This window comes from Panthera pardus, unplaced genomic scaffold, assembly GCF_024362965.1.
Source record: "Panthera pardus isolate Hobbes unplaced genomic scaffold, ASM2436296v1 HiC_scaffold_8, whole genome shotgun sequence".
Taxonomy (NCBI): domain Eukaryota; kingdom Metazoa; phylum Chordata; class Mammalia; order Carnivora; family Felidae; genus Panthera; species Panthera pardus.
Window position 1 is genome coordinate 159,596,505 of NW_026527013.1, and position 20,897 is coordinate 159,617,401.

Below are 20,897 nucleotides of genomic sequence, written 5' to 3' on the forward strand. Positions count from 1 at the left end.
TCAAGAAAGTCGGGATAGAAGGAACATACCTTAACATCATAAAAGCCATATATGAAATTCCCACAGCTAATATGATCGTCAATGGGGAAAACTGAGAGCTTCCCCCCTGAGATCAGGAACACAACAGGGATGTCCACTCTCACCACCGTTGTTTAACATAGTGTTGGAAGTCCTAGCCTCAGCAGTCAGGCAACAAAATGAAATGAAAGGCATCCAAATTGGCAAAGAAAGTCAAACTTTCACTCTTCACAAATGACATGATACTCTACATGGAAAACCAGAAAGACTCAACCAAAAAACTGCTAGAGCTTATACATGAATTCAGCAAAGTTGCAGGATATAAAATCAGTATACAGAAATCAGTTGCATTTCTATACACCAATAATGAAGCAACAGAAAGAGATATCAAAGAATCATTCCCATTTACAATTGCACCAAGAACTATACAATACCTAGGAATAAACCAACCAAAGAGTTAAATGATGTGTATGCTGAAAACCATAGAAAGCTTATGAAAGAAATTGAAGACACAAAGAAATGGAAAAACATTCCATGCTCATGGATTGGAAGAACAAATATTGTTAAAATGTCAATACTACCCAACGCAATCTACACATTCAGTGCAGTCTCAATCAAAATAGCACCAGCATTCTTCACAGAACTAGAACAAACGATCGTAAAAGTGTATGGGTCCACAAAAGACTCTGAATAGTCAAAGTAATGTTGAAAAAGAATAGCAAAGCTGGAGGCATCACAATTCCAGACTTTAGCCTGTATTACAAAGCTGTAATCATCAAGACAGTATGGTATTGGCACAAAGACAGACACATAGACCAATGGAATAGAATAGAAAACCCAGAAATGGATCCACAAATATATGGCCAACTAATCTTCGACAAAGCAGGAATGACTATCCAGTGGAAGAAAGACAGCCTCTTTAGCAAATGGTGCTGGGAGAACTGGACAGCGACATGCAGAAGAATGAACCTGGACCACTTTCTTACACCATACACAAAAATGAACTCAAAATGGATGAAAGATGTAAATGTGAGACAGGAAACCAAAATCTACAGGAGAGAACAGGCTGCAACCTCTTTGACCTCAGCTGCAGCAACTTCTTACCTGACATGCCTCTGGAGGCGAGGGAAATAAAAGCAAAAATGAATTGTTGGGACTTAAGACAAAAAAGCCTCTGCACAGCAAAGTAAATAACAAAACTAAAAGGCAACCAATGGAATGGGAGGAGATAGTTGTAAATGATATATCAGATAAAGGGTTAGTATCAAAAATCTATAGGGGCGCCTGGGTGGCTCAGTCGGTTAAGCGGCCGACTTCGGCTCAGGTCATGATCTCACAGTCCGTGAGTTCGAGCCCCGCGTCGGGCTCTGTGCTGACAGCTCAGAGCCTGGAGCCTGTTTCGGATTCTGTGTCTCCCTCTCTCTGACCCTCCCCTGTTCATGCTCTGTCTCTCCCTGTCTCAAAAATAAATAAAGTGTTAAAAAAATTAAAAAATAAAAAAATAAAAAATCTATAAAGTACCAAACTCAATACACAAAAAGCAAATAATCCAGTGAAGAAACGGGCAGAAGATATGGATAGACACTTTTCCAAAGAAGACATTCAGATGGCAAACAGATGCACGAAATGATGCTCAACATTGCTCATCATCAGGGAATTACAAATCAAAACCACATCGAGGTACCACCTTATGCTGGTCAGAGTGGCTAAAATTAACAATTTAGGAAACAACAGATGTTGGCAAGGATGTGGAGAGTGTTACCCTCTTGCACTGTTGGTGGGTATGCAAACTCATACAGCCACTAAAAATTAAATTAAATTTTAAATCCTCTAAAAATTAAAAGTATCTAAAAGATACTACTAGGGATGTATCTAAAGGATACAGGAGTGCTGATTTGAAGGGGCACATGCACCCCAATGTTTACAGCAGCACTATCAACAATAGATAAATTATAGAAAGAGCCCAAATGTCCATCAACTTGTGAATGGATAAAGAAGATATGGTATATATACACAATGGAATACTACTCGGTGATGAAAAAGACTGAGATCTTGCCGGTTTTGCACAACGTGGATGGAACTGGAGGGTATTTTGCTAGGTGAAATAAGCCAGTCAGAGAAAGACAGATATCATATGCTTTTACTCATGTGGAATTTGAGAAACTTAGCAGATGACCATAGGGGAAGGGAAGGAAAAATTAGATACAATAAGGGAGGCAAACCGTAAGAGACTCTTAAATACAGAGAACAAACTGAGGGGTGATCGGGGTGGGATAAATGCGTGATAGGTATGAGGAAGACACTTGTTGGGATGAGCACTGGCTGTTGTATACAAGTGATGAATCACGGGAAGCTACTCCTGAAGCCAAGACTGCATTTATGTTAGCTAACTTGACAATAAGTAAAATATTAATAAAAAAGAAAGAAAGAAAACATAGACATTTTAAATTTCACAGGGCTTGGAACTGGGTAGATGTGACTGCATGAGATAGGAAGACACTAAAGGAAGCCTCAGGTCTCTGTCTTGAGTGACTGGATAATGGATCCAAGGGCAGAGGTAGCCGGCCCAGAGAAGGAATTATGTGTTGGATGCATAGAGTTAGATTTACCTGTGGAAAGTCCATGTGGACCTTCCAGGCAGTTAGATACCAGAGTCCAATCCTATGGAAAAATAAAATCAGACTCGTCTGATGTTGTTTTTCTGCCATGAGTTATCAAGTACTTAAGGGCAAAGCAACACAATTTAAGGAGAAATACTGCACAAATTGTAAGATGCTGACCTTCATGTAAGAGCCTTGAAGGTTTTTGTTTTATTACTTCCCCCAAATAGAAGTGACTTTTCAGAGTCTATATCTAGATAATTTTTGAAGTATTTGGAAAAGGCTTATTTTGCTGCTATTATTCTAAATTATCTGTTATTGACATTTTGGAATCTATTTTAACTCTTTAGGTTTAAACCACAGGTATATTGAAAGAAAAGGCAGTGGTTTAGAAGAAAGAAAGTAATCAGATCAGAGTAGTGTGCAGATGAGATGAGATAGATTATGTTCCTCCAGAGTTAATGTCTGTTGGTTGAATAATACCAAGTTAATTAATAATAATGGAACGAGTTGTACCCCTCCACCCCACACACACAAAAAATAGCCTAACATTACCATTCTTTTCTTCTGATAGTTGAAACCTTGGATATATGAAAAATTGTCATGCCCAAGGGGAATCAGAATGGTTCTTGAAATTTCTTCCAATCTGGTGATTCTAATTTTTAATGAAAAAGTAAAATAATAGTGTATTTAATACTTTAATCCAATTTATTGAAATATGAATGACAACATGAAATCATTTAACAAATACTTACTGAGTCCCAACTGTTTCTAAGGCACTGAGTAGTGGGCTTCAGGATGAAGGAAAACAAAGTCTCTGATGCATATGGTTTCAGAAGAGGAGAATGGGTACCATGCTGTAAATATATAAACACATGAACGTGTCAGGTAGAGATAAATGTTGTGAAGAATAGAAGTGAGTTGAATAGATGGAGAGTAAAGATGGCAGCAGGCATGCTGTTTTGTAAGGAATGGTCAACGTATTCAAAATAAAATGGGGCATCTGTTGGATCAGTTGGTAGGCATCCGACTTGTGGTTTTCTGCTCAGGTCATGATATCATGGTTTGTAAGATTGAGCCCCACATCGGGCACTGTGCTGTTAGTGTGGAACCTGCTTGGTTTTCTCTTTCTCCCTTTCAGTCTCTGTCCTTCGCTCACATACATGTTCTCTCTCTCTCAAAATAAATAAACATTAAAAAAGATACCCATACTTTAAAAAAGTATATATAGATTTGCATTTATGCAACATTTACAAAACTAAGGAAATTTCACCTGGTAGTGTTTTTAAACTTTACTTCCAGAGATATATTTCAAACTATTGAAAGTGGCCTGGGTATGTATTTATATAAATGTAATGTTAAAAATGGGTGCCTGGCTGGCTCAGTATGTAGAGCATGTGACACTTGATCTCAAGGTCATGAGTTCAAGACCCATGTAGAGCATAGAGCTTACATAATACGATGTACAAAATAGGAAATTATTTTTTTTCCAAAATAGGAAATTATTTTTAAAACTTAAAGCTCATGTGCAGTAGAGTACTATGTAACCACTGAACATTTCATTGAAGAAAAATTTAGCAGAAAAAATACTGGAATAATATATATAGAAAAACATTGAGTATTTTGATAACTACGTGGTATAATTGTATATAATGTAAATGGCCTTTTTTGGCTTTCAGATCTGATATAAAATTTTTACAGTGAGTACATACTTTATGATAATAAAACAACTTATTTTAAAATATCAAAGCCTTTAGATTACCACTTAAATTAATGGTCACTTCAGGGGCGCCTAGATGGCTCAGTCGGTTAAGCATCCAATGTCAGCTCAAGTCATGATCTCATGGTCTATGGGCTCTAGCCCTGTGCTGGGCTCTGTGCTGACAGCTGAAAGCCTGGAGCCTGCTTCGCATTCTGTGTCTCTCTCTCTTTGCCCCTGCCCCTGATCACACTCTGTCTCCCTTGTCAAAATAAAATAAAGATATGAAAAAAAAATTAATCATTTCAGTGTATTTAAATAGTAATCAGTAATCACTTAAATATTATTACTGCTTTTAAAAGTCACTATGCAAAAAGATTTGATTGAAATGGAGAGACCTTCAAAATCATAGCAAATCTTTGTGAAATCAGTTACTAAGAAATACTTCATAAATTTGTGTCCTTTTTCTTTCAGTCATCTGTTTGTGTGAAAGGATATAAAATACAGATAGATTACAATGATGTATATTTACAGAAAAACTATTTTGTGCTTTCTAAAAAACTAAAAAAACAAGCTGTAAGTTTCTCAGTACCGTGCTAATTTGGGGCTTCTTGGAAAAATGTCTGATTTCTACATTCGGGGCAAGGACGTTGCAAGATGAAGTTAGAGAATTTTGTAGTGCCAGGAAGTGAGGAATTGAGTGAGTAAGAGAGAGAGAGAAAGAGAGAGAGGGAGAGAATGCGAAGGGGGAGGGGGGGCAGAGCAGGAGGTGCCACAGGGCAAATAGACGAAAGAGACAGTCTGAAAGAGCTCCTGATGGCCAAAGCTGGAACACTTTGAGTACTGGCAGTATTCAGTTCAGCTAAAAGCATAAACATGTGTAATCCCACAGTGATATACACGAGTAAATGAATAGAACAAATCTTCCTTCCAGAAGAATTCCAAGCAATACATGTAGATACTTCTGTCTCCATGAGGTGGAGTTAATTCCCCTTACCCTAAGTATGGACTGAACCCTGGTGACTCAGTTCCCCAGAGAGTAAAAGGAAAACAAAACAAAACAGGAAAAACAGTAAGGTGGCAGATAATCACCTTAGCCAACGTCACCAGGGAGAAGTTAGGTTGAGATGGTGCTTCCCCTTGTAAGTGATGACCCCGCAAGTCTGTGGTGGTCTCCCCAAACAGCTATAACACCAGTCCAGTCCTCAAAAATTCAGACCTACGTAGGCTGAGGAAGAGTCAGCAAAATATGCGTCTTCTAAAGTGTCAGAGTTAGAGAGGACTGAGAAACTGTCACCAGTTGGAGGAAACTAAGGAAACATGCTGACTGAATGCATCGCGAAATCCTGAAAAAGAAAAGACAAGACATTTGTGAAAGCTGGTGAAATCTCAACATGGTCTGTATTTCAATGAATAGTGTTCTACCTAAGTTAATGCCTTAGATTTGACACACATGCAGGTTATGTACAGTGTTAACAGTAGAAGAAGCTGAGTGAGGGTGTATGGGAACCCTGTTCTGTCTTTGGAACCTTTTCTGTTTATCTGAAATTATTCCAAAATAAAAGTTTTATTATAAAGAAAATAGCAAAAACAAATTAGCATTGAAGAAATTGGACATCCGAGTGATGGTATGTTTTTAGCTAGCAAAAATCCTCTTTTGGAAAAAAAGTGACATAAAAACTAATGTTTATTGACAAAAACCAAACAGTAGAGTGTAATCCATATGTTTGTGTGTGTATATATACATACATATGGATTATATAGATTTGTTATATACATATACACACACATACATATTCTGTGTATGCAAATTCAAATGATCAGAAATGGACATTATGAGTGGCACCTGAATGGCTCAGTTGGTTAAGCATCCAACTTTGGCTCGGGTCATGATCTCACCATATGTGAGTTTGAGCCCTGCATCTGGCTCTGTGCTGATAGCTCAGAGCCTGGAGCATGCTTCAGATTCTGTGTCTTCCTCTGTCTCTGCCCCTCCCCTGCTTGTGCTCTCTCTCTCAAAAATAAATAAACATAAAAAAATAAATGGACATTATGAGTAGCTATTTCAGTAAAATAGAATTGTGTCCTTTTGATTTTGTTCTTTTTTTTAATTTTTTTTAACGTTTATTTATTTTTGAGACAGAGACAGAGCATGAACGGGGGAGGGTCAGAGAGAGAGGGAGACACACAGAATCTGAAACAGGCTCCAGGCTCTGAGCAGTCAGCACAGAGCCCGACGCAGGGCTCAAACTCACGGACCACGAGATGGTGACCTGAGCCGAAGTCGGACGCTTAACCGACTGAGCCACCCAGGCACCCCATTGATTTTGTTCTTTAACCCTTTTGTATTCTCAGTTCTTTTGCAAGAAAGTGAAATATTTATAAGAAAACAGGAAATCAGAAGTAGTTCCTAAGTACTTATTTTGGAGTGCTGTATTCAAATACATTTTTATTTCTTTCAAACAAATAGGCTAAATTACCATTTCAAATTATATATATGCTTACTTTATGTAAGTGGCTTGGTGCATGAAGGTCAATAAAACATGAATTAGCTAAAACATACAATTTCTCAACTAATATTTGTAAATATTATTTATCCAAAACTCAGGCTGCTTATCAGTCAACATTTTGAACCATAACCAAAGGAAATGACATTCTTGTCTCTCTCCACCCCTCCATACACACACACACACACACACACACACACACACACACACACACACACACACTGCTATGCATATATCTATATATAATGATGTTTGGATAATTCCTCACATTAAATAGGTGGGTAGGTGGGTAGATGAATAACTGTGTAAAATGTAGAAGGATGTGCACCAACCTTTTGCCCATATTGATCATATTGGTGATCTCCTATGTTCAGAATTTACTTTCTACATCTCTCTTTCTGTATTAATTTCCTTTCAATTGGAAACATACATTATATTTTAGTAAAAAATATAGCAAAGATAGTTTTTAAATATTAAAATCTTTAGATGGTAAACCCTCCTCCAAAATATCCAAAATCGGAAAGTAAAGACTAACAATGAAATTAAAATAAAAAGAACAGAAAACAGCCTTCTCTACCATGACATTTTGATGAATTGGGCACGTTACCAGCTCTCCGAGTTATTGTTAGAAACAGAATCGGGGAAGCACTGTGATTTTGCATTCAGTCTTTGACTAGCCATTGTTGTTGTTCAGATTGCTTAAACAGTTCAGCCATACATATTTAATCACTGCATAGAAAACTTAATTCTAGGGAGTGATAAGCAATCAGGGTAATAGGGGTGGGGGGGAAGGTGGCTTGTCCCAAAATAAGCACAACATAGTATTAGATGTCAAATGAAATTTAAATATATTTTTGTAGGAAATAGAATTAAATTCTGATAGTTTTTATAATATCCCAGACTTTCTTCAGAGTGTACAGTATGTTTTTCTGTAAGAATTTTATATCACAGATTATTTAGAGGAATTTTGTAATTTCAAAGACCACTCTAAGCTCACGTCCACATACTGATATGCAAGCTTTACCTTAGTCATAGGAGAACAGCTTTGGTTTCATAATGCAAGAGAGCTGGCTTGCAGAGCGTTTTATCAGTTTCTCGAATGACCATTGACCACTTACCATTTGTCAGATGAGTGTTGGTCCACATGAATAGTGTTCCTTTATGTGTTTCTTAATATTCTAGGGCTGTGTGAAGAGATCAACCATGCCCATCCTTCTTCTCACTTTTTCCATTGCCCTAAAAGTGAGGACGAGAGGCACCAACATTTGTGCTATTCTGTGCCTGGAACTGATTGTAGATTTTGATTTAGAAGAAGATAGGGGAGGGGTGAATTCTTTCTTCTATCTAAGCTCGGGGAACATTTCCTTCCTGAGAGATGAATGGGGAATATTTTATGTCAATTAATATATATTGAAGGTGTATAAAACAATGATGTGTCTATTATTCAACTGTCATTGACACGAAATTGACTGCAAAATTACTTTCTGGAGTTCAGAATTTACTCCCTCCTCCTGACTTTTCGTTTATGCACTTTTCAAGACAAAAAGTAATTTCTACTGACTGCTGGATTATAAATTCAACCTGGGATTTTATAATCATATTCCACTTTTTTTCTCTCTTACCTCTCATCACAGATGATAAAGATATTGCAATTGGAATTCAGCTGTGACAGTATAGATGATTAAGCTAAAGTCTAATTGGCTTTGCAGTGTTAGCAGAAGCCTAAATTTAATGGTTGGTTTTTCCCCCATAGTAAAATAAACCTCTGTGATTTACAGCCTTCGAGAACAGAATTCTGTTGATTAAGAAGATCTTTTTATGGACAGTAAAGAATTGACTATATGGATGAAAGTTTAAAGTGCAAAGTTATATTTTTCTTTCTGAACTTTGTAGAATGCAACAATTCTCTAATTAAATAAGAACTAAATAAGAGCAAAACTTGTAATGGCAAGTGATGCACAAAGTGGATGTGGCCGTGGTGACTACATTCTGCTACATTCACCACCGAAGCTACCATGGGGTGGCCCGCTTAAAGTATTCCCTGTGGCAACTGAAGCAAACAAGTGCCAGAGAACTAGGACAGGAGATGAGAAAACATTTCTCCAGGAGACTTTAAACTTGTTATTATTATTCTCCAATGTCACTCTGGAATTCTTTAGCAAGACCTTGCCCCAAACCGAGAGGCGGGCTTCATTCAGGCTTGTAATTCTAAAGTAATTAAAGCTATCTAGTTTGACTAGGTTTTATTTTATTTTTTAAATTTGTTTTTGATATTTATTCATTTCTGAGAGAGAGAGAGAGAGAGAGAGAGCACGAGCTGTCTCTGGGGGAGGGGCAGAGAGGGAGACTTAGAATCCAAAGCAGGCTCCAGGCTCTGAGCTGTCAGCGCAGAGCCCGAAGTGGGACTCGAACCCACGAACTGTGAGATCATGACCTTAGCTAAAGTCAGACGCTTAATAGACTGAACCACCCAGGTGCCCCATGACTAGGTTTTCTATTATTTAAAAGTAAAAGCTAAAAGGAAAGGATTTTTACAAATATTTTTAATGACAAAGGTCTAATTGTAACTAAGCTTCTGTTTGTACTCAAAACTTGATATGAATAATTACAGTTCATCTTTGAGCCATCCCATGGATTGGGAACTTACTAACCAATGGTGCATAATAAGTAAGATTCATTTCATTTTTCTTTCTGGTGTGAGTAAGTAGCAATTATGAAACTAATCCACTCCCCCCCATCACCTGTTTCTAAGGATGGTGACAAAATTGTTCATGCTTCCAAAAAGTTTATATAATTTTATGTCTTCAATAAAATTCTCTAAACTCAAATTAGAGTTACTCTAGTCAGAGATGAGGCTAGATATTTGTTCTTCTAACGCATATATGGGCAAGGATGTCTTTGCTCATGGTAGCAAAAAACATGGGCAGTCTGTCTCTCTCTTCCAAAGACATGCGGCTAACAAGAAATTTCAGGCAGATGTGAGGTCCAAGAGCAAATAGTAAGAAGCTTCTTAAAGTTCAATTAGCTATAAACTCTGGGTACTACCATAAAGGCTACTGAAAATGGAGTTGAACATAAACCGTTAGAAAAATGAGTACACCCTCAAACCCTGCATTCCAGGATCCTTTATTCTTATATCAAAAAATAAATTTGTGAGTGAAGTGTATATTTAAAAACCACGAGTAGCCCCATTTAAGAAGATAATATTAAAATCTCATAATATGTCAAAGATTTTTAAAAAATTACTTTTTTCCGGTAAACTCCAGACTCCCAAGTTAATATTTGAAGCATATAAATAATTAATGGAATTTATGTTGTTAGTATTATAATTGAAGTAAGATTTTATGCTACTAAAGGTCCCTTTGATCATTTTTTATGAATACCCTCCATAAAATTTATTTCAGAACACATAAGCCAAAAGAAGAAATAGAACAAGAACCAGGACTCCAGATTTTTCAGGAAAAAACACTTCTTTCTCATTTATTCTGTGCAGACATCCATTGGAAGTGGGTGTATTTTGCAGTGGGTAGCGACACAGAAGAATTGAAATAAAATGTTACTTGTTTCTTCTTTTAGGGGCTGATGTTATCAACTTTGATGGCCACGTTGTGTTACCATATAGATTCAGAAACAAGAAGATGAAAACACTTAAAGATGTCATCGCCTTGAAATTTAAAACCTCTGAAAGTGAAGGGGTGATCTTGCATGGAGAAGGACAGCAAGGGGATTACATTACCCTGGAACTGAAAAAAGCCAAGCTGGTCTTCAGCTTAAACCTAGGTATGTTCTGACTTTTGGCCCCATTCTTTCCTTTTATTAGTATTCCCATTAGTAAAATGTTAATGTTGCTTAATCCTTAAAACGTAAATTATAAAAAAAAAAAATATTTCCTGTTATGTTTTCAATTTATTTTTAATCCATAGTGGGTTAATCCATTTTAATTCGCATATACTTATTTATTAAAGAATAATTATTACATTCTTGGCCTAAGCAAGGTACTATACTAATATCTGAGATATGGTGGTGAGCAAATAGAGAAGGTCCTTGAGTTCACGAAATGTATGACCTAGTGGAGGAGTCAGATGATATCTTATCTATTATTATTTTAAAACAACTGGATCAAAAGCAAAGACTTCAAATAATGAGAAGTAGTATCAGCTCCATTAAATAGGCTAAGATGATAAAGGATACTACAGAGGCAAGAAGGGTCGACATTGGAATAAGTATTGAGGAATATTCTTCCTGGGAAGGTACTCAAGCTGAGATCTCAGTTATGACTAAAACTAGCCATGAGAATGCTGAGGAGAAAAAGCAGTCCAAGGTAGCAATCCCTACTGATGAAAATCTGGCCTGCTCGGGGAACAGGAAGGAGGCTGGTGGGGTGGATGAAATGAATCAGTGGGAGAGAAGACAAAATCTGGAAGTTGGGGATTGTTCAAATCCTATTAAGATGCTGTACGGCATGGTAAAGGTTTTAGATATTATTCTTTAAGGAAGAGACACTATAGGTAGGCTTTAAACCATGTGGCCTCATGATCTTATTTTTAAAAGTTTTGCTGAGTCTTCTGTAAAATAAAATGCTTGTGTTTGCACAAGAGGCAAAGCCAGACTTCCGCATCATGCAAGTGAGGGATGGCCCTGGCTTGCGGAGGTGGCCGTCAGCAGAGATGCAGGGAAGTAGGTCTAGTTGGGACATGATTTTAGCGGTAAGTTCAGCCTACTTGGTAATTAGAAAGAAAGAGAATTAGCGAAGGAGAATTCCTCGACACCTAATGGATGTGAGTGCCGTTTTCAGAAATAGAGACAACTCTGTTTTCTCTATAGAGTTTCTTCTAAGAAAGGATCATGAGTTTCTTCTAATAGAGGAGGTCTGAAATGGACATGGTGCATTTCAGTTGCCTGTTAGACACAGGGGGTTGCATGTATGAGATTGAGAGAAGGTGTTACATGGAGACTGAGGGGAGTGGACCGTGGCAGGTAGAACCAGTGGTGTCAGAGACCAGGAAGAGAAAGGATGTGGCTACTGTTTCGGATTCACCTAAGATGTCACGAAGAGGAAGACAGGCAGGTGAATATTGGCTGACGCCCCGTAGACGTTATTGCTGCCTTTCTCTCCGTGGAATAGAAAGGACAGTAGTTATATTGACATAGGTTTAAGAAAAGATAAGAAATGTGGAAGCGAGTTTTTCAAACATAATCAACTAGAAATCGGAGAATCAGGAATCAGAGAAATGAAATATTGCCTGGAAAAGGAGTTGAACTGGAGTGAGTTACTCTTTGGTTTGGTTTTTTGTTGTTTTTAAGCGTTTTAAGCCTCTTGTTTGGCTAAAAATTTCAGGATTTATGTAAGAACTTTTTGAAGGGTATCATACAAATTCCATAAAGTCTTCTGTTACAAAGAGTAACAGAATTCTACAAAAATTTACATCTAAAATATATTAATAGCTGAAACTCTCATGTTAAATGCATCCCAGGAGGAAGCTACAAAACTAAAGATTAGAACATGAAAACAGATTCTGCCTCTTTCACTGGCTTATCAGTGTGAGCGGTCCAAACATACTAAATTTTATTACTTTGAAAATCAGTATTATACTAAAAAAGGACAGTTTCTTTTTTTTTAAGTTTATTCATTTATTTTGAGAGACAGAGAGCAAGAGAGATATGAGCAGGGGAGGACAGAGAGAGAGAGAGAGAGAGAGAGAAAGAGAATACCAGGCAGGCTCTGCACTGTTAGCATGGAGCCTGATGTGGGGCTCGAACCCACGAACCTTGAGATCATGACCCGAGCCGAAACCAAGAATTGATTGTTTAATCGACTGAGCCACCCAGGTGCCCCACTCTAAATCATTTTTGAAACAAGTTTAAATAGAAGACGAAAAGCAGAAATGGGTGGGGAGAGGTTTGATAACAGAAAATAAGATCTAAGCACTTGAACAAATATGCACACACACACACACACACACACACACACACACACACACAGAGCAGTTGAATTATATCTAAGGACCTTTATTTTTTCAACCCTTTCTCCTTTTTTTTTCTAAAGTGAAACACAGAGAGAAGCCTTTTAAAAGCCATGTGCTTTATATAGGTGTGATGTTACTGTTCTGAAGCAAGTACCCGATCCTGTGACCTCACAGAATGATCATCACCTTTTCACTGCAAAGCAGTTTACTTGCAGTTTTATTGACTGACTGGAATTTATGACAGTCAAGGAAATGGACTCACTCATAGGTCCACTGTGCCTTTTGAATGCCATTACCTAAATATCAGGCATATCTAGCTGCTGCTGAGTCTTCTAGCCATTTAAAGTAATTTAAAGTAATAAAATTGAGTGTGTCCTTTCACTTAGACTTGTTCATGCTTTTCTTACTCCCTCTCTGCCCCACCGCCACATGTCCATACACAATCATGGTCACATTCCCGGCACGTTTCATTTCATCACCAGAAGGAAAGAAAATCCGATCTAGGAAAACTATAGAAAATGTCAGGTGGAGACATCATTAGCATCCTAACTGTGAGAAAAAAAAAAAAGAAAGAAAGAATTCGATGCTCTAATCAGTTGTGTGTTTCTCTTATTTCTGTCATTCTATTTATTCTGAAACCATGATATATTTTTATAGCATTTAGTTTTGCCTGACCACGGAAAGCAATACTTGATTAGGCAAAATAGAAGGTAGTATAAAACGTGTGAACGGTAAACAGAGATGACTTGAGTAAACATTTTGGATTCTTGCACCCTTTCACTCTCATTTATGGCCTTATTGCCATAAACTAGATTAATGCCACAGATACATTTTTGCAAGTTTTTACTTTAAAATAGAACTCGAGTTAATTTTCCGTGCAATTAAATACTACACCGTGCTTAAAATGACCGCTTTTGGAGCCAGTGAGAACTGGAAACCGTCATGCTGTGTTTTCTTGACCGATAACAAAAATAACAGCAACAATGAAAGACGGTTAACAGGTAACATGGTGTAGCGAGTGCTCACTCTTTGCCAAGAAGTAAGCTGAGTCCTTTGCGTGTACTAATTACTTTAATCGTCATAGCAACCTTGTAAAGCTGCTGCTCTTATTTTCTCCATCTTATACGTGAGGCAGCGTATGTGCAGGGAAGCGGCCAGCTCGCCCAGGATGAGAACTCGGGCACTTTGCTCCAGAGCCATGGGCACTGACTCTGTAAGGAACCCATCAGATCTAGCGGAATTCATGGCACCGTGGGGGGAAAAAAGCTCATTTTTTTTTCTTTTTAAAGGAGATGTTTCCCATTTGTAATAACTTTTATGTATTTTGAGTATGCAACTGTTTTTAAGCGTAGTTGTGCATGCTGGGCCCTACGGCAGTGTCAGTGGACGGGACTTTTGAGGGCAACGCCGGCCTATGGCTGTAAATGAAAAGTCCGCTGCCCCCCCAGGGTCACTGTGGTGTCACTGCCTCATTTCTGTTCGTCCCACGACTCAGGAAGCAACCAGCTCGGCCCCATCTACGGCCACACGTCTGTGACGACCGGAAGTCTGCTGGACGATCACCACTGGCACTCTGTGGTCATCGAGCGCCAGGGCCGGAGCATCAACCTCACCCTGGACAGGGGCGTGCAGCACTTCCGCACCAACGGAGAGTTCGACTACCTGGACCTGGACTACGAGGTGAGCGCCAGCACGTGGCCGTGGCGGGAGGGCCCCGGGGGCTGCCGCCGTCCCCCACGGCTCTGCCGGGAGACCGCCAGGCCCGTAGCTGCCAACGCCACCCGCTTTCGACTCCGGGGAAGTCTCATCGTTCCACTTCAGGGCCCAATCTATTCACGCTGTGATTTTATTCGTTTCTAAATCTCTAGTTTTTAATTGTATTTGAAATGTTTTAAAAATCTTGGTACCAACGTAATCATTTGAAGGGAACGGGCCATCTGTCCTGTCATCAGGGCAATTTAGTAAGTCCAGAATCAAATACAAGATGTAATCTGTCCATTGTTAGTTAATTATGCTATAAATCACCCATTCTTCTTGAGGGTGGATGGACATCACACTATAAACGCAGGGCTGCCTAATATTTATTACAAAATATTGACTGAGAAATTCCAAGTTCTGATTTATATTAAGTCATTTATGAATTCATGACTGTAGATAGTTCCTCAGTCAGGTTCTATTTTCTCAGATAGAATTATCATATAAGAAATAAAGTAAATATAGAATATTTTAAGAGGTTGTTCATAAATAAGAGGACGTATTTTACTCCCTAAATGACCAACGATTAAAAAAATATTGATCATATCGATCCCATAAAAACTATATAGTCACATATTATACAGGTTGGCATTTCAGGTTTTTTAATAAATTATTTGGAGAGCAGTTCAACCTTAAAATGTCCACACAAAATGTTAATCACATATAGAGATAAGAGTTCTAGACAATATTCACAACAGTGTTACATTTTCTAGAAGAAAAAGGATGACAATGAAAAAGAGTAGCACTAAAATAAATAGGATGAAATATTATTCAGCAAGAGGTTTCCAAACTTCCTTACTTCGCAAAACCCTCAGTGTGTTATTAATTTTTCCACAGCAATCCTAGACTATTCTGTAATAGTTTGAGCCAAACAACTTAATATATGTTAATAGCCTAACAACTCGGGAGCCCTTTGAAAAAAATGCAGCTAAAATAAAAGAAAAAAAGTACATTCGTATGAAAGAAAGAACAATGGTCACTTGCCGATGGGCGGAGTGTTCCTGTGCTGTCTAGCTCCTCAGATTTTGGAATCAGATTTGACTGCCGTTCTCATCTTCTGTCCCACTTTTGCCTTCATGTGACACTGTTTTTATCAGAGAAACAGCCAAAAACTCATGTTCACAAAGACAGGAAATCATCAAAAGCAGTGTAGTAGGATGTTGGAACGGTGAACTAGTTCAAGCTAGCGTTTCACATAATGCCCAGAACATGTCAAATATCACTGTGTCTTCTTTAAAAATATAAAGTGTAGGGACGCCTGGGTGGCTGAGACAGTTAAGCGTCCGACTCTTGGTTTTGGTTCAGGTCACCATCTCCCGGTTCATGAGACAGAGCCCCGCGTCGATCTCTGCGCTGACAGCAGGAGCCTGCTTGGAATTTTCTCTCTCCCTCTCTCTGTAGCCCTTTTCTACTCAGCCCGTGTGTGTACGTGCTCTCCCTCTCTCAAAATAAATTTAAAAACTTAAAAAAAAAAAAAATCAAGTGTATGGTAGCTGTGACCCTTTGGGGTTTCTGTGCTCAGTATGCCACGCTCCCAGTTTTGAAATTGTGTGTACACACACACACACACACACACACACACATATATACACACACAGAGATTTTTAAAAATGTGTAGTAGGCTTACCATAAGATAATTGAAAAAGTTAGGATTTACACCTGTGTTTTATATTTTCTTTTCTTTTTTTTCGTTAATGTTTATTTTTGAGAGAGATAGGGAGACAGAGCACAAGCAGGGGAGGGGCAGAGAGAGAGGGAGACACAGAATCCGAAGCAGGATTGAGGCTCTGAGCTGTTAGTACAGAGTCCGACAGGGGGCTCGAGCCCATGAACTGTGAGATCACGACCTGAGCTGAAGTCAGACGCTCAACTGACTGAGCCACCCAGGTGACTCTATATTTTCTTTAAATATTTAAATAGTTTCTAAATTGTCTCCAAGATGAATCTGTTACATACATTCCTATATAGGAATTTAAAATAGATTATGCTACATAAACCTTGATATTGAGACTTTGTTAACATTAAAATAAGTTTAAGGTTATCAGAAAATAATTGTATCCATTCCCCAAAAATCTCCTTAAAGCAAAATGATCATTGCAAGGGAAAGAATGTTAAAATCCCAGAAGTTTCTCTTTTTTTCTAAATTAGTGTATTTCTTGGCTTAGGTAGCTTATCTCTCCCTGTATGAGAGAACCTAAAGATAAATTATTCATCCTCCATTAATAAACTCTGAAGTATCATACAAGAGATTAGAGATCCTGGAACATTAGCAGTGGGCAAACACATTTCCAATTTTCAAAAAACAGAATTAAAAATTTGGGGTCATACACTCTATGAGTTTGTGGTGAAATCTATGAATATTCATGCACACACAAGACCTTGCATAGAGGGTCAGCACTTTTCTGGACACGTTGAGGCCCATCAATTATACACACCATGTTTGAGAACTTCAGCTGTAGACGACAATGCCTGAGACATTGTTAGAGACACTGGGAAAAATGTTAATTTATTGATAAAGAATCAGGAGTCAGTTGAATTGAGTCAGTCTCTCAGTGTTTTTGCACATATTTCTTTGACTCATCCATACAATAACTAGACTCAGACCCCAAGTGGGGCTTGTTATGAATAATTGAAGTCATTCCTATTACTCAGGAAATTCCAAGGGTTTTAGGAGCTCTGTGCCAGGAACTGGGAACAAAGACCAAATATATTTATTTTAGCACACCATGATAGAGTAATCCCATCATATAGACTAAATACAAATCATCTCAAGAACATACATAATAAAAAAATACAGAGATGCGTTCTGAGTGGTTATGTTTTGTTTATCGTAATTTAATTTAAATCTATATAATTTAGTTTTTAACAGTGGCTCTGTTTAACAATCCGTTTTCATGAGCCAGCATGAGTAGGATTCAGCACACCATAGGGGTAAATTAATACCTATAGCCATTCCCAGAGATGTACATCATAAAAGAAACAGTAGAAAACACGTTTGCTTCTTTGAGGTGACTCAGTGTGGGCATTGTCTTGTGGAGGATGGTTTAAGAGTTCGCCTTACTCACCTCCTGGAGCTTAGTTACACTGAAGAGTGAGCCAATCACCATTTGCAGGCAAACTGCTAGCCCCGTGCTGCCCTGAGAAAGTACAAAGGTAAACAGATGCACATCCTTCATCTCGGCCAAAGGGCAGGACCACACACTGATGTTTGGCCTGGCTTCTCTCTTTTCCGCAGCTAAATTCCAGGACGCACCCACTGTGCCTGTTATGCCATGGCCTTTGCAGTACAGTTCTGCTTGGGAAGTAGAGGAATGCATGCCCCTTGATAGCTGGAGAGCTAGGCTAGGATTTGAGAGAGAAACCAGCTAGGATTTCGTAGAGAATCAACTGCACGGCTCAAACTGGACCCAAAGGCCTGGGTTTGTGTCCCTTTTTGCTTCTTACTGGTGTGTGACAGTGGACAAATCATAGTCCCCTTTTGGAAAGTGAATGTAAAACTCCTTTGTCATAGCACTTGAAGAAGCGTAGGAAGCAATAGGAACCACCCCACGTGTCGGTTATGTGACAGATGCCTCCACATAGAAGGTGATGTGGGCAGGTAGCCCTGGGCTCATGTGGCAGCGTCGTGGTCATCAAGACCCCAGTCTGCTTTTACCCTGCCGCTCCTCCACCCCCCATTGCAAGTCATCCCACGACGGCTCTTCACCTTCCATCTTGCATTCCTGGTGGGAAGGAAGAGTGGAGAAGGCTGTGCTCGCCTCCCCTTTCATTTATAGTTCTTAGACTCACACAAGGTCCTACTTTATTCTCACAAGACCAAACCTTGCTTCACGGAGGTTGGTGAATGCCATAGGTTGGCTGGAGAGCTCTGTGCACGCTGAAGAACGTTTGCATTTCCTAAAGAAGGTGTGAGAAAGGACAGTCGGAGCGATCTAGCAGTCTCTGCCGCGCCGTGCAAGCTCTTGGTAACTGACAAAATGGTGAATGTGGCTATTTCCTTAGGGTCAGGGTTGTTACTGAATGGTGACATCATCAGTAAGCCAATCGTGAGTTATATGAATATATGATTATCTAGCAACTGCAATGATGGCTTTTTTTGGCTACCTGAATGATTATAATATCAAAATACTTTGTGGTTCAGGCACTTCATTTTACTGATGAGAATGCATAATCAGAAGAAGCGACAATCTAATATCATATGATTAGTTGTACTAGGAATTGGGATTTGAACCCACGTCTCCTAGTTGTGAGGAAATCTGGTAAATTGAGCCTCTGTTGCTTCCCTAGGGCACCTCTGATGATGAGGTACGACATGTGCTGAGGGTTGCTGAAAGCAGGGAAACCAGAGGAGTGCTTAATCGTCATCCCAAAGAAAAAAGTTCCAAAAAAGTTCCAAAATAAATAAACCGTACACCTGGAGAAAGAATGAGACAGTATGTTGAAACTAGTATTTAGTAATAACGTTCAAAATGTGCCACTGCATGGGGCACCCGGGTGGCTCGGTCGGTAGAACGTCTGACTCTTGAATTCAGCTGAGGTTATGATTCGTGAGATCAAGCCCCGCTGTCAGAGCGGAGCCTGCTTGGGATCCTCTCTCCCTCTCTCTCTGCCCCTCCCCCACTTGTACTCCCTTGCTCTCTCAAAAATAAATAAACTTAAAAAAAAGTATTAAAAAATGCGATGCATGTCATTAAGCATAGAAAATTTTATTCTATCAACTGGGAAAGAACTGGTAAAATAAACTGTAGATGGAAATTATAACACTCCACGTAATTATCAATAATTCTTACCTTTGGTATTAGATATACTTAGTTAGGACCTAATAAGTTCAGTTTAGTGCCACTTAAAGATATTTTCCTAGTAATTCTACTGTTTTAGTTTACAGTATAATTTTCCTTTTGTCATTTCCTAATCCTTTCTATATATTTATTCTCAGTCTCCCCTTCTTCTTTCATATATAAACTCTGTGGTAAATGATACATTTTCAACTAGCCATTATTACCAAATTTTATTTTCAGTGAGGTCCTTTGTTTTTTTATATTGTCTCATAAACTATCATTAATTTGTGCTTTTTTCCCCTAAAACTAAGCCTCTAAAATGCCGTGACACTAAATAAAAGACCATAATTTGCTAATGGCCTCCTAGAACACAAAGGTCTGTTTCTTATGTTTCAAATACCAAGTCTTGATGTTCAAAAATGTTTAACAACTGCTTTCATTTTCAAAGCTTTATAGGAAAAGTTAATAATGGTACCGTTGAATAATAATTAAAAGAGAAGTAACATCTGGCTTATATATCTTGGTACTGCAGCTCTGGTTAGTATTTAAATTTATTTACTACTAATTCACTATTAGCAGTAAATGTCATTATGGCAATACATATATTAAGTATAATTTTACATTATAGGAAGTTGATACTATACTGCTGTAACTTGGCCAAAGATACATGGAAAAATACGTACTCTCTTTTTATAGGTGATAGTTAGCAGCCAGAGAATCACGGTAAGGGGTGTCCAGCTTATTCCCTAGGATTCAGAAGACGTATAATATCTCTCAGCCTCAGTGCTCACATCATAGCCCCCATGTCCTAATATGTTCTTAATGTAGTAACAAGACTTTTTGAACCATTTTCTGTATTCGAATAAGTCTAGTGAATATTTGACTCAATGGTTTTTTAGAGTAAAATTAAGTCTACATAGGATAAATACAATATTTCTTCCTTTGGGCTGCGGTTTTTTCAGGGTAGTATTATATTCATACTGGGTATCTCATGATGACTAGAAGCATTGATTAGTATATCTTTGAATGATAAACATAAAAATATGTTTTTAATATTAATGAAAGAAGCGTCCTCAATAAAATCTTTTGAAACATTTCAGGAAAAATTATAAAATGCCTTTTGAGTGGCTACATTGGTAAATATTATTACTATTTACTTATTAAAATCGTAATCTAATTGCCAGAATTAATGATACTGTTATGGACTTCCATAACAACATAATTTAATATGCAACGGATTCTGGAGGAAGAAAAAATGTCTGTATATTCTAGGAGAGGTAAGATAATTGACTTTGGCTGTATTAACAGTTTTGTCTAATTTATTGTGAATGTTACTTGTTTAAGTCAAACACAGTGTGAACTTTTATAATTTTCTTTTCTCAAAGATAACCTTCGGAGGCATACCCTTCTCTGGGAAGCCAAGTTCCAGCAGTAGAAAGAACTTCAAAGGCTGCATGGAAAGCATTAATTACAATGGTATCAACATAACTGATCTTGCAAAAAGGAAGAAACTAGAGCCCTCAAATGTGGTAAGATTGCTCACTCCAAAATACTGATGTAGAGAAACGTCACAG

At 38.2% G+C, this 20,897-nt stretch overlaps 1 protein-coding gene across 1 annotated transcript in view; it reads left to right on the forward strand.

Annotated features, from left to right (window-relative positions):
• LOC109268887 (contactin associated protein 2) overlaps positions 1-20,897 on the forward strand; it is a 1,595,009-nt gene that overhangs the window by 877,899 nt on the left and 696,213 nt on the right. The window contains exons 5-7 of the mRNA XM_053897072.1: positions 10,401-10,604; positions 14,286-14,470; positions 20,709-20,852. Coding sequence (XP_053753047.1) covers positions 10,401-10,604; positions 14,286-14,470; positions 20,709-20,852 — 533 coding nt within the window. The remainder of the gene's footprint in view (positions 1-10,400; positions 10,605-14,285; positions 14,471-20,708; positions 20,853-20,897) is intronic.